Here is a 15,053-nt window from a genome sequence, read left to right as displayed (position 1 = left end):
GAGGAAAACCCAGTTGGCAGCCAGTCACAAGTGGGGTTCCTTAGGGCTCACTACTGGGGCCAGTTCCATTTAAGATCTTAACCAACCATCTGAATGAAGGGCTCAAGTGCACCCTCAGTCAATTTGCAGATGACACCAACCTGGGCCAAATTACTGATCAGCTGAAGGTCAGGAAGGTTCTCAGAGGGATTTGGACAGGCTGGATCAAAGGGCTGAGGGCAACTGGATGATGTTCAACAAGGCAAAGTGCCAAATTCTGCCCCTGGGTCACAACAACCCCATGCAATGTTCCAGGCTGTGGCTCAGTGGAAAAGGACCTGGGGGTGCTGGTTGACAGCCATCTGAACATGATCCAGCATGTGCCCAGGTGGCCAGGAAGGGCAATGGCATTCTGGTCTGCATCAGAAATAGCGTAGTCAGGACCAGGCAAGGGAGTGGCTTCCAGTACTTGGCATTGGAGAGGCCACAGCTGGAATCCTGTGTAATCCTTTGGGCCCCTCACTGCAAGACAAACATTGAGGTGCTGGAGTGTATCCAGAGAAGGGCAATGAAACTGCTGAATGGTCTGGACCACAAGTCTGATGAGAAGCAACTGAGGGAGTTGAGCGTGTTTGTTCTGGACAAGAGGAGGTGAGGGTAGAAGTTCTCACTCTTCAAGTCCCCGAAAGCAGTCTGTAGCCAGGTATGGGTCAGTCTCTTCTCCAAGGTAACAAGTGACAGGACAAGATGAAATAGCCTCAAGTTGCATCAGGGGACATTCAAATGGGCTTTTAGAAAAATATTCCTCAGCATAAGGAAAAGGCTACTCAGGGAAGTGGCTGTGTTACCATCCCTGGCTGTATTTAAAAGATGTGTTGCTTAAGGGACATGGTTCAGTGGGGGACTTGGCAGTGTTGGTGGTGCTGGTGGTCTCAATGATCTTAAAGGTCTTTTGCAATGTAAATGAATCTATGATTTTATGAAAAGTCAAGAATGGGTTTCAGTGAAACTATGAAGCAAAATATTCCTCATATTTTTAAAACAGATTTCAATTAATTTTGTTTCAGAGTTAGATGGCATGATTGCCTGTAGCAGCAGTGTTGGAGTTGGGGGGTTCATATATAGTACCAATAACAAAACCCTGAAGATTCAATTAAAGGACTGGAAAATACCACTTCATTCACAACAACTAAAGCTGAGCAACTGGGAGAAGAATATTTTGTTTCTATACAAAACATTTATCAAGGAGACAGATCAAAATACACTGTAGTTCAGAGCTCTTATTTTACGATCACCTGAAATGTGCTTGCACTCTAGCTAACCATTTGTTTAAGAGAATATGACCAGCTGAACCTGAAACAATTGACTGAACAAAACTTACTAGCAGCTTATTATTTGGAACAAAGGCAAATTTATAGAAACAACAATATGACTCAGTTGCATGGAATTTTAAAGTTAACTTTAAAATCCATTGTCATTTTAAAAAGGATTTTGTTATTTCAGCTACTAATCTATCAACAGATTGCTACTTATGAACCTGACGTTTAAAAAATCAGGTTTTCCAATGGTGGGACACAGAATATACTATAGTTGTATTGACTTTCACCTCAGGAAACCATATTGATGAAAAGTTTCTTTTGCTAATAACAGTATTTGAAATTGAATAATAAATTATAAGGAAAAAGAAAACACCTTAAAATCTTTTTATAGAAGATAGTTAATTAATATAGCACAGTAGAAATGTCATTGTTCTCCAGCAGCACTCACATTTATGACCTGCTGAGCTGGCAACTCAGTAGCAGGTTTATGTATGTAACTTGTAGCACATCTATAGATGTACCACTACCCTCACAAACGGAGGGACAAAGGGAATTTCCTTAATTGATTGAATGGGTTTTATGCTACTAAATTGGAGCCAATCTTACCCAGAATATGCACCAAGAAGTACCTTTTGATATGTTCTATTTAACTGTGGCACAGCAGGTAAGAGCCTTCTCTCCTGGTATGTTCCCATAAAACGTTCAGTGGGTGTGCTGGCTCTGTGAACCCTGGCAGGCATGCCAGCTGAAGGCACCATGGTAACCAGGCTGGAGAGTGGCTCTGACATTTAGGAAAAGGCAGCTGGGAGAGACTGCAAGATAGTCATGGAAACACTCAGCCAGCTCTTTCTCCATTAGTTACTGGGGAGGAAAGTTTTTCCTGGAAACACAGGAGATAAAGTGGCAAACTGACAGTGACTTCATGGAGCTATTAAGAATGTCAGGGAGAAATAGGCAACAAAACCCTACATGATTGTTTGATAGTGGGAAAAAGGAGAATTTTGTAATGCAAAAGGGAAACAAGTCACGCCTGCACTCTAAGAGAAGAACTAAAGCAATATGACAAAAAGTGTAAAATGGAAAGGATAGAAAAATTTCCTTTGAGAATGGGATGAAGTGAGGAGACACAGGAAGTCATCCAGAACAGCTCTTTTTAGCACATGCTCCACAGCTTCTCTAAGGAAAAAACAAATTATTTCAAAGGGAACTTCAGATGTGTGATCAAGCCACTGCGACAGATTATCATCAGTTGCTTTCACACAGAGAACAAGTAGTGCTCTCATTTTGATCGGATGCACATCACATTAGGACTGGCAGGTGTACAGATCTCGTCTTGGTGGCTAAATGTGTTGGTAAAATTAGCCATGATAATTACTGAATCTGTGTGAAGTGGGTACTTACAGCTGAACAAAAGGAATGCTTGCCTTTTTTAAAGTATGTTCCTGCTCCTTAAGAACGTATATTGCATATTGTCTATTGCCTGTTTGTGCTGGCCACTTTGCATCTTTTTTGGATACTTGGAAAGCAAGTGAGATACAGATTAAACAGGTAATGTGCTAGTGTTCTTCTGCTCACACACACCACAGCCCTACTTTGAAGCTAGCTTTCAAGAAATTACATATGAATAATAATAGTAATGAAGAAAAACCTTTTAGCTTGTAATTTTTCACTCACTAGAACTCTAACCATAAATATTTGCTTTCCTGAAAAACAACAGGAAAAAATATAACTTGATCATTGATCATATTGTGTATGTGCAAAGTGGTCAAAACATGTACAAGCAGCCAGAAAATCCACTCTGCTCTGAAACAGGAGAATTGCCCCAGTATTTGTAAATACTCCAGCAACAATTTTTTGAATTTTTCCCTTTCAGTTACTCATGCGGGGTACTAAAAAAATTGGGTGTTTTTTGTTCTGGGCTTGTTTATACCACTAATGGAGTAAAAATAATTGCAATCAGTTTATAGCCATGCACTCAAGTCCTGAACTGGCTCCTTACACATGTAAGGAAATATCAGAAGTTGGGAAAAAAATTCCAAGTCCTTACATGTAAATGATTCTTTCCTTTTTCTAGCATCCAACACATTATCCCTCTCTTTGCTTGTACATTTTTAATACCTTAATTTTCGTAACTACCCTTTCAAAACGTCTCTTGTTAACACAGTTTTCATCAGATAAAGTGCACTGACAGAGGAGCCACTGACAGAGGGAAAACAGCTTAGGTTTCAAATGCAGCATCTATGATAAAGGCTGAAAGAAGATAAGTCAATTGTTTCTGTGGCTCCTAAAACAGGATCAATGCCAGGCAATATCAGATCAAGGCACAGTTTACTCACTTATAAAGAAAGTTCTTGGAAGAGAGCAGAAAGAGGCCACCACAGCTTGTCTATAGAGTTTATTGGAAGCACAACTCTTCAAGCATAGCAGGAACCAGCTAAATATGTATGCAGAGAGACCCAGCTTCTCAAAAAAGAGGTCTTGTGCACTTTCACAGGTGGAAGAGATGCTCAGAACTGAAATTCTGTGATTCTGGCATTGGAATGATTGAGGGAACAGTTCATGAACTGATAAATCTAGTGGCAAATGCTGATTATTCCAAGACAGAAATGTTGATGGGTTTCCCTAGTTTCTCAAATTTAGAAGTTTTGAATTTTTTTTTTTTTTTTTAAATTTTTTTGTGGGAAAACAACTTATAACATTCCACCGTCCCCTTCTGCTCAGGATTCTTCAATTCTTCACTGTACCCTTTATCTTCCTTCTCTCACAGACTTTTCTAAGTCTGCCCTTTGGGGGACTGCTTTAATTCTTATGGGTTAAAGAACATTACATGGAATATCTACCCAGAAGGGTTTGATCCCTATTGAATTAATGAGATACAGCAAGATCAGAAATGGCTTCAAATTTGTGAGTGAAATCCACAGAATTATTTTTTAGGTATTATCCAACTGTGCATACTGAAATGAGTGGGGTTTGAACTCTTCAGGAAAACCCAAAAGCTGTTATAAATGCAGCAGAATAGCCTTTGAGTAAAAATGTCAGTAAGGAAGTCCAAAACTTATTGGATGGAGCAGATAATTAAATAGGGCCTTCTGTAAACATAAGCAATGGGAGAATTATCTGCTGGGCTCTAAACTTCACAAACCCACAGATCATTTTGATATGGAGGTGATGACCTCAAAGTAATCATCTGTGCATTTGGTAAGCAAGTGGTCCCCAAGAACACAACCTTCCTACTGCAGCCCAGATTGAATGCACTTGTAAATGAGCAATCATTCAGTAGTATGTGCAAAAGGATTCTTTTATGATCATTTTGAAGGGCAAAGAGGCTTAACTAGAAGCTGCAGTCTGCTGTGAGATATTCAAAATTTGGTTTTTTCCATTTGACTTTGGTATATTCCCAAAGACAGCACTCTTAAAAAGCTTTAAAATTCCAAATGGATTTACTTAATGGGAAGTTTCTACATCTTTCTGACCCCTGAACAGATCTTGGCATAAGAGCAGTGCCACACTATGCAAATGTCTCACACTTAGACTTCTGTATTTCAGAAGCCAACTTTTCATTTGAAAAATCTGATGATGCTCAGAAGTTGCTCTGCACTTTGTGAAAATGGTTTTCTTTGTTTATAGCATTAGAGGACTGAAATGGAGGAAGGAACAGTCTTATCTGAGTTCCTTCAAAGGAAACTTTGGCAAATTGATCACTTTAATATTATTTGAAATAAAAATGCTATAATTTAGCAGTGGTGAGACAAATATGAATACCAACATGCTGTTCTTCAGACCTGTCCTACAAGAATCCAACTTAGAAAATTCCATGAATTTGAGATCCAATTCTCTTACTTCCTTCCCCAAAATCCCTTGAAAACTTTACCACTCAGTTTACCCTAGAAATATTACTGAATAAAAGCTAAATAAATTCCACTTTGCTGCTAATAGCTTTCTACTGCTCAAAGATCAGCTTTCTTCATCGAAAAGAAAGCTTAATGCGAACAGACTTCTGAACCATATAATTTTATATGGATTCAAAATCCACAAATATACTAAATAGACATCTTCTTTCTGTTGAATAATGTGCTTTGTGCTGTTGATTCAGTACAGTGAGATATCTTAAAAGGAATTTCTTGATGGCCAGAAATGCCAGCATGTGGCTTTTCACTTGAGGACATCTTGTCCCTTTAATGCAAACAGATGCATAACTATGTAATTTCTGCTGTGGAATCATAAGCTTTCCAAAACCATTAACAGTGTAATAGGCTTTTAATTAGTGTTCCTGTGAATTTCGTGACGAAAGACTGGAAGCACGAGTGGCTGTGTGATCTGGGGGTTATAAATACATGTAATGAGCTGTCATGCAAGAAAAGGTATGACAGCCTCTGAAGCATAAAGTCTATTAAAAAAGACCCCTGCAGAACCATTTTATGAGTTAATAAAAGAAAGTATGTTATTTTAATTTCTTAAGCTGACCCTTTACTGAAGGAACCCATGCAGCCCAAGAGCATAGGCTTTTCTTTATTACCCACAACTGATACAGCACATCAGTTATGACTATACCTGGTGAACACGAAGCACAAAATGATGTATTTGGCAGGAGGTCATAAAAAGACAAGATATTCTCATGAAGTGATGCTGATACTGCTATGGTATTTACTTCGCAAGGAAAAAAAAAGGAACTTAATTTGGTATGCATCATCTCCGAGAACACAGTTTTATCAAACCAGTGAAAGCAGAAGGTTTCATCAACTCTTGGCCAGGGCTCTCTTGGAGACGTTTCAGTCTGGTCTGGCAGAGCAGTCCATTAAAGCAGTCAGCTCAGCAGGCAGCTCCTCGTTCCCCCTTCCAGCAGGCTCCTGCTGGTGCATCCCCCTCTCACACACAGGCTGACCGTCAGGATTTGGCTCACCAAGTGGCTCATCCATCATGCTGCACCCTGGGAGGTGATGGCCCAGACCCAGACCCCTGCCCTTCCCTCCTGACTCCCTTTGCCCTGCTCCTGGAGCTGTCTCACAGGGAGCGAGCGCCGTGCCCACGCTCACACAACCTCAGCAGCACAGCCTCTCCTTCACCTTCGCTGCAGGGCAGGGAGCAGCACCTGCATGCCCCACCTTGTCCATGCTCCCAGCAGATGGCTGGTGAACAGAGACACAGGGTGAGGATGAGGGGGAAGACTCAAATTTTCCACTTTACCTGGACTGAACTGCTGGGTAACAGAAGCAGCAGACATTTTACAGAATAAGCAGTTAGCTACCAGTGTTAAAATCATTCTGTTGGCCACAGCTGAGATTGTGGATCAGCTAGTAGATCCTTGCTCACTTTTAGGCTGAGTGAAAAGCAAATACACCCATGCATTGTTATGGACATAAGCAACAACATGCTTTTCCATAAACTTAATGAGAAGTGACTTTGAAATTAAATCTCCTCAGTATTGAAATATGATGGAACATTTGAAATTAAAATATTAGCTCTTGTTTGGGCAAGAAAGAAAACTGTGTTTTCTCAGTACCACTGAAAACAAAGGCCATTTTAATTTCTGAGCCAAACAACAGGAATGAACATTTGAAGCAATCACAGCACATTTATAAGACTTGGGATGGCAAACCTAGACTTCCAAATAACAACTAAAGTTTTGTCTGTGTAGCAACAGTAATGGGATAATAAACTAGGGGAATATCTCCAGGAGGCTGTTGAGTCAGACACAAAAAGGTAACAATTTCAGGTTTAACAAGATTAGTTCAATTAGTTCAACAGGGGAGCAAAACAAAGAAATCATTACATTTAGGCATTGCTACTGAAAGAAGTATTGGTGCAGGTGCCACAAGAGCACCATCACTATACATTACTACTGAAAAACATCAGATATTAAAACTTATCTGAATATCTTAATTAATAATCCTGATGGAATGAGTTATGTGTGTGTCAGCAGTGTGCCTTTGCAGTCAGGAGGACAAACACTGTCCTGGGCTACCTTAGCAAGAGGGGAGCCAGCAGGATGAGGGAAGTGACTTTTTCCCCCTACTGCACACCAGTGAGGTGACATTGAGAATGCAGGGTCCAGTTTTGATTTCCTCCTGAACCCAGTATGAGATGGATATTTACAAACTAAAGGCTGCTGAGGTGGTCTGGGTGTACATCATGTATGGGGAGAGGCTGAGGGATCTGAGTTTGCTGAAGCTTAGGCTGAGAGGGAATTTAGCTGAAGTCTACTGCTCTGTAAAGGCAATCTACAGATCAGTGCACAAGGAAAGGGTGCACTGAGAAGCAATGGCCACAGGTTGCAATAAGACAGAATATTGAAGCTGAGTAAAAGAAAAGAAATGTTTTCAAAATAACAACAGAGCACATTGACCAAACTGCAGCACCTCCTTCTTTGGAGATTTTCCATACTTTTCCTGTTTCAGCTTTGAAGATCATTTTGCTTTGAGCTGAGGCTGGAATCACATCATCTCCAAGGGCCCTTTCAAACTTAAATCATACTGTGATTCTATGATTCATGATGCTTTTCCCCAGAGAAAAGGGAAATATGATTCAGATTCTACTTGCAAATAATAAAAATGTTCTTTGAATACCTGGAGACCAATCATTTTATACCAAAATTACCCTTTCCTCAAGATCAGAGTTGCCAATATTTGTAAAGCAAGCGTGTAACAGTGTATCACATAATAAATGGCAGCACAGGCTGAACATAACACTCCTACACAGTGAGACAAAGAACATTGATCTGATTATGGTATTTATTTACATAGAACATTCAACTTTTAAAAATGTTTGAAACCCTTGGTTTTGCTAATTCCTTGAAGACTGTTTAGAATCTCTTGTTTTTAACAAATTTCAGCTGTGTTTTTTTCCCCCTAAAGCACATAACTTGTTTGTTGTGAGCAAGAACCAAAATCCCAGGGGTGAAACCCAACAGAAAGACATTTCACTGGGGACAAAAACAAAAAAAAATTTGTGATATCACTTGCCAGTTTTACAAGTGAATTATAGACTTGGACTTTGATGGACTACTATCAACCAGCCATGTTAAAAAAACCCAAACCAAACATCAGAACCAGAAAACAACATTATATCATTCCTTCTGTCAAAAACAATTCAGATAAGCAAAGCATAAAAAAAAAAAAGAAATTAATCTTTCACTTCTATGACAGAAAGTAATCAAAGCTCATATTACTTGCTTTATGCTTTGAAGTAATATGTGAACGACTAAAGTTAGTGGTACAGTTAAATATTGTGTAAATGACCTTTGCTTATCAATTAGTATGTAACTGATTTAAGGAGATTGAATTTTCACAGTATGCCAGGGTTTTTCTGCAACAAAAAATGGTTGGATTCACTTTTTGCTGTATGATACCATATGAAAATATTCATGACATTTTTAAAAATTTCTATGACTGCTTTAATGAAAAATATAATCAAAGGTTGTTAAAATAAAGTAATTTTTACAAATAGGCTAGCTTCAGCATCCCCTTATGCCAGAAAATATTGGCTGCATCTGTAACAAGAACTTGTACCTTCCAATTCTTTAACATGGTATTTGTTTATGCAAATACATGCAAAGTCAGGACACAAAAGATTAAATTAATGCATGAAAATGCAGATTTAGTTCATGGCTTAAAACAGAGCTCTTAGAAGTATTACAAAATCTTTCCAGTAACATTTATGACTTCATTATACACTTATCCAAGAGTCAAAACCTGATGGTGACTCATTAATTTCCAGCATGTGAAATTGCTTTATTATGAAACTTCACGTTCAGAAATTGGCTGATTTTGGCAGGTAAAACTCTCTAGCTCCATTTTACTTTCATCTTACAGCACCATCCCAGTAAAGGAGTATATTGACCCACTGTGGCTAATATATCTCAAATTTCTTATTTGATACAGAGAATTACATTGCTCAGACTCAGGTTAATTTACCAAGCCAGTTAGATCTCTCTTACACATGGTGCATTAGACTCTATGGTTTCAGGATCCCCAGGCCCATTCAAAACACTTCATTGGCACATTGAGTCTAATTTTTCACTTTCAATGAAACTTTTCACTTTCACTCTTCCAGTGAGAAGGTTATGAGACAGTAGAATATAACTGGTGTCTGAGGAAAAAAATGTACTGACAAAGCATTCATCCATTCAGAGGTGTAGCTGTTGGTCTATGCCTCACAAACATAAGCCTGTGCTAGGTACAGCACTTATACATACAGTACCTGATACCACTTGCCAGGAATAAAATAATTTAAATTATTATAAATGAAGGAGATCAAAACCCATATGCTTCAGGCTCTAGACCTCTGTGCCTCCAAATCACAATCTTAAAATCTGGAAATTTTTTTCATGTTCAGGAAGGCTGTCTTTTTATTAGTGAAAGCTGGGTCTGTGTATTCCACCTTACGCCATGAACCAATTACCAGGTATTTCAGCAGAGCATCCCATAATACTCAGCTTGCAAACAGCTGCTAGCCCTAAGCTCCTGATTTACACGCAGCCTTCCCCAAAAGCTTTGAATATCAATTTTTGACCCCACATGCAGTCAGCTGTTTAGGAATGCTGGGGGCACACAGAGCTTGTGCAGCAGAGGGCTCGGAGAAGCAGCAGGAGCAGGGCAGGAGCAGGACAGGGGCAGGGCAGGAGCAGGACAGGATGCAGCTGGGGCAGGGCAGGATGCAGCTGGGGCAGGTGGCTGCAGGATGCAGCTGGGGCAGGTGGCTGCAGGAGCAGCAGGATTTTAGCCAGGGCTCCTGGACAGGTCTGAATGGGGAGAAAGGCTTTGCCAGCTGGGGAATCACTGGAGCAAAGCATATGAATTGAGATTACTACACTCAGGTATCTCACAGGTTAAGGGAGAGTATCAACAGGTATGCATCAGCTGACATGCCAATTCTGTGCTATTTTTCCATACAAAATATCCATCCATCCATGGATGCTGCAGCAGCATCACCCATGCACAGTGCATGGGTGCAATGTGCAGCCTAGGGAAGAGCTATATCCTCTGATATCCTAAACAAACCCTATTTGCTACCCTTTAAAGATTGCCCTCTGGTCACCAGGAATCCAGGAGGTTTATCCCTGCAGTCATCTAACTACAATATTAAAAAATGGATCAACTTTGAACATGAAATACTGTATTGATTGATTTTATGCTTGAATTTTGCACTACAATCTGTGTAAGTGGGAGTTTTCATTATAAATCCCATTTAGAAGGCTTTATGACTAGCCTGTTTCAATTCTCTCTAGGCTTAAAACTTGTTAGATATGTTTTACACTAGAAAATAAAAATTGTCTTGAAAATGAGAAAGAGAGCGAGAGAAATAAAAAGAATGCTGTAATTTTCCTTAACTACAGGGACATATTTTGAATAAAATTTACGAAAAACTTAAATTTGACAGTCCTTATTTTTCATAGTTTGGTATTTTTGAAACAGTAGCTTAAGAAATTTAAAATGTAGGAGCCTACACACATCCATAAGAACTCACTTCCTACATGTTGGGCAAAAGAGACCTAGGACAAAATTACCTTTTTAGTATTACTGAAATCACTGGACTTATATGCAAGAACATAAGAAGCTAATTGTGAATTTTCCATTGTTCTTCTTTAATAAGGCATGAAAAATTTCAGGATATATCTTTCCTAGTCATGCAAATGAGAGAGACAAAGTGACTGAGTTTTTAGGAGAGTCAGGGTGGGACTTGGCAAGGATGCTCAAGTGCTCACAAGCACAGGGTAGAAGTTCAAGTGCAGTGTGTGGATAGGTTCTTTCCCTCATAATGTGCTGTGCCTTGTTTCAGCCTTTCTGACTGCTTTTCAGATTTGCTAGAACAATAATGTTGAAATGATTAACAAGCACCTAACAATTTATTGGCCCAGCCTTCATCAAATAAGTCAGGTCTCAGGTTGAGGTTTTAATGTTGAGGACTTTCTCTTTCCAAAAGTAATAGATGTAATCTATTACTAAGTAGATTAAAATATGAATCCAAATAGATTAAAATATTCTCCTATTGTAAAGTTCCTGTATTTTTCAGATTCCATTTCCTACACTTTAGCAATTGTTTAGGCATATGGTAAGTGGTATACAGACACATGAAGCTCTTAAAAATTGTAACAATGAACACAAAAATATCAAAGTGAAATAAGTTATTCAATAGACAGCTTTGCTTACCTGTATATGACCAATCAATCTCTTCAATCAGTTTCCTCTGTTGTCTATAGTATCCATACACCAAATCTGCAAAATAGTCATAATTTACAATGTTAAAACCAGAAGCCTGACGGGACCTTGAAGTGTTGATGACAACCCCCCCCCCCCCCCCCCCCCCCCCCATAAGATTATCACTGTTTTAATTAATGATGAATAATTTACGTTGTTCTTATCTTGGACCTCAAATGATAAGTACTGGTTAAACAGAATCTAAATATCATTAACATTGTAGCAAATTAAGAACACAAGCAAAGCAAACAGGTGATTTCCAATCCTTCCTTCCTTCCTTCCTTCCTTCCTTCCTTCCTTCCTTCCTTCCTTCCTTCCTTCCTTCCTTCCTTCCTTCCTTCCTTCCTATTTCTCCTCTTTTAAAATTAATATAACTCTGCCACGAAGAAATCCTGTTTTGTCATGTGCTTTGAAAGAACCATTCTGGATAACCAGGATGTCAATGACAGTTCAACTTTTGCTTCAGTGTGGTCATGGCTTCACATGACTTCTGTAACTTTGTACTGCTGATACAAGATAAATGTTTGTACTGCTGATACAAGATAAATGTTAAAGATAATGAATAAAATATTCTAAAATTATTCAACATTTGAATATCAATATTCTAAAATATTCAAATTATTTTCATTGTGTTCTATCATTGGCATAATTATAGCTAAAATATTACTTATATGCCCATAAATTTGATGGAGAGATACTAGTTACTTTTAAATGATGTTAGTTTTTTCTAGAGAGAAATATCTAAGTATATAAATGCTCATTGACTTACTCTGACTACTGAATAACCTTCACTTTATGCCAGTCCTAGGGCAATTCTAGCAACAGAGTGATATGGGCAAATAGATGACTATGCCCCCTAATAATTACTAAAGCATGTACATTGCAGATACATGTTTTTTGAGATCATCATTTCTAGAGCCATAATATAAACTGTCATTACTGTTCTAGAGAAGTACAATACAACTTATCTAAGAAATATTTGCCCTCAGGCATGCTGAACACATATATGGATTGCTTCCTTGAGAAAATGCCACAGAATTCGGCTCATACTCTGAAATAAATAATTTAATGAAACAATTTCATAACATTCATTTCTTTTTCTCTCATGCAGAAATGCAGTACTGGTTACAGGATGTTAAATCATAATTCCTATTTGCAAGTTTACGCGTTTATGTGTCTTACAGTGACTTTCTGCTACCTAAATGAAGCCCATGTTTTATTAACTTAACCAGACTTCTACCTCCTCCATGTGATTGTCCTTCAATATTTTTCTCTTTTCCTTCTCCCTCCCTGCCAAAAATACCAAACTATCCCTTGTAACAATACACAGCTTTCACTCCTAAGATCAAATCTCACAGGTAGGTAAGGGTAGTGGAAAAGGATTTACATTCACCAAAGGTGTCTTTGGACCACATTTCCAAGTCAATGTGCATTGTGCCTGGTCATTCAATTAATTATGGAAAAGAAAGCTGTGTAAGTTGTGATTCACAGCTGTCAGTTAATGTCTCCACTTTCCTCCTTTACCCATTGTCCTCCTAATTGTTACTTCCTGAAGTCACATGCAAACTAAGCAGGGCCTGCGGATAAGAGTTTCCCACTACTTTTTAAATTTCATAGGGAGTTCTGCTGAACAAGGAGAGATAGTTTCAATGAATAAGAAAAAAATGATCAAGGTTCACTTGTTTGGTGCATTACACACTTACAGACACAGTAAATCTTACAGAAAAATTTTAAAGATTCCAGGAGGTGTCAGGAGTTGATGCACCTTCTTTCCTCTGTTATTCACCAGCTGTGTGTCCACAGCCCCTCCACAGCACACTCACAGCCATGAACCTTCTCGCATCTGCAGAGACTTTCAGTGGTTTGGTCTTGTCTCTTTGCACTTTAAATATGTGGCAAAACTAGGGAAGAAAAGCAAATTTCATCTGGGACTGAAGATTCATAGCTAGCATGAATGGTGGAGGAAAGTGCTGTGTGGGTGTGAGGCTGAGCCATGCAGCAATTGTTCCTTTGAGCTGCTGGTGTAAATTGCCCTGGGAAACACAACCATGCATTCTATTGCTGTGTAAACTGTCAGGTTAAACAGCTAAACGTGTAGAGACCAGCTGGAAAGAAATTATTTTATTTTTTACTTTTATTTCATTTAAAGCTAACAAATCAACATCCCTTTTGCTGATGATATATGACAGCAGGTACTTCTGTTTAAATACTGTATTCAAATTCCTTGCATTTGATTTAAATGAAGATGGGAAGAACTCACAAAAAAAAAAAAGGCAAAACTGATGTCAAGTTTGTGGTTTTATGCGTAAATCTGTGATATGATTGAGCTTGATCAGCTTGACAGTCTGCATGACTCCTGTGACACTGACTGACATCTACAGCCAGTGCCTAAAATAGTTAGCATTTTATTGGATGAGGTGCTGCTTTATGAAGCAAAAAATACCAAATATTCTTTTTTGTTTCCAGGAAGCGATTGAACATGTTTCTATAAATTGTTGATTTATTCACAGAACAGGGAAGCTTGGTTTTGGGATCATGTTTTGAACAGTTTTATGGTCATCCTTCCATGTCTATTAAGGAGACATGCAAGATATCATTAAATGCTTTTTCTCCCCCTTTTACTACACTCCTTCAAAGTCAAATGTTTCTGTCTGAGGCTGTAAGACTTGTTCCTTTTTATATTCTGTTGAAACAGTGTGTGCCCCAGTGCCCAAGGCCCATGAAATCAGAAATAATGGTGGCAAGTGCTCCCCTGCTATTCACGGGTAGCAGGACAGACTGATTTGTGACTGACCCTGTCTCATGTTCAGTCACAAGGGCAAAGAGAGAACATGATCTCTGGTTAAAGCATACTGCTAGGAGTAATAAGATCTTGGAGATACTTTTTCCTGTCTAAAAAGTATAAATAACCATATTTTCTTCTTTCTCACATGAGTCTGATATTCCTTGTGTACTTACTGGCCTCAGTTGAGTTTCTTTTGATTTAATGCTGTGAATGAAACATTCTAATCCTCAATAGGCATATCTAAAGGTGAAAAATTATTAGCTTTAATGATTAACAGAAAGAATTTTCTGCGAGGGAGATCCTGTTGATGTGACACTCTGTGCCAGAAAAAAAGAGCCTACATAGAGGAAATGGGACCTTAAACCTCTGAATTCTATTGGAGAAATTCCTCTCAGAGATGCTGAGGCAACAAGCTCCAAGTATCTACCAGAGATCCCTCTCCTAAGCCTTGGTATAAAAGGGCTTTCTAAGGACACTGCTCGAGAGTCTGGGGATGCTGCACTCCACGTGCTGCTTTGCTACAAAGGATACAAGCTCAGGCATAATCTGGGGCTGACATTTATACCCAGGATACTGTAATTTTACCCTTTATGTCCCTTTGTGCCACAGCAGTGTCAAGACATATGAGCTGCCAAACTCAAGAGGAAAAAGGGACAACCTCTTTGTGGTTTTCCTCCATTCAGCCTGAACTTGTGAGTTGCACCTGGAGTGGAGCTGGGATTTATGAGATTCTGACACCAGAATCACTTATTTATGGGAACTGGGACACATTAAGTA

At 38.9% G+C, this 15,053-nt stretch overlaps 1 protein-coding gene across 8 annotated transcripts in view; it reads right to left on the bottom strand.

Moving 5' to 3' along the window:
* PTPRZ1 (protein tyrosine phosphatase receptor type Z1) overlaps window positions 1-15,053 on the bottom strand; it is a 133,309-nt gene that overhangs the window by 79,681 nt on the left and 38,575 nt on the right. For all 8 annotated transcript variants that reach the window (XM_071423731.1, XM_071423733.1, XM_071423735.1 and 5 more), the window contains exon 2: window positions 11,444-11,509. In XM_071423731.1, the coding sequence (XP_071279832.1) occupies window positions 11,444-11,509 (66 nt within the window). The remainder of the gene's footprint in view (window positions 1-11,443; window positions 11,510-15,053) is intronic.

This window comes from Agelaius tricolor, unplaced genomic scaffold (assembly GCF_023055355.1).
Source record: "Agelaius tricolor isolate 1412-34295 unplaced genomic scaffold, bAgeTri1.0.p SCAF_3, whole genome shotgun sequence".
In the NCBI taxonomy this organism is placed as follows: domain Eukaryota; kingdom Metazoa; phylum Chordata; class Aves; order Passeriformes; family Icteridae; genus Agelaius; species Agelaius tricolor.
This window is presented reverse-complemented; position numbering and strand designations above follow the sequence as displayed.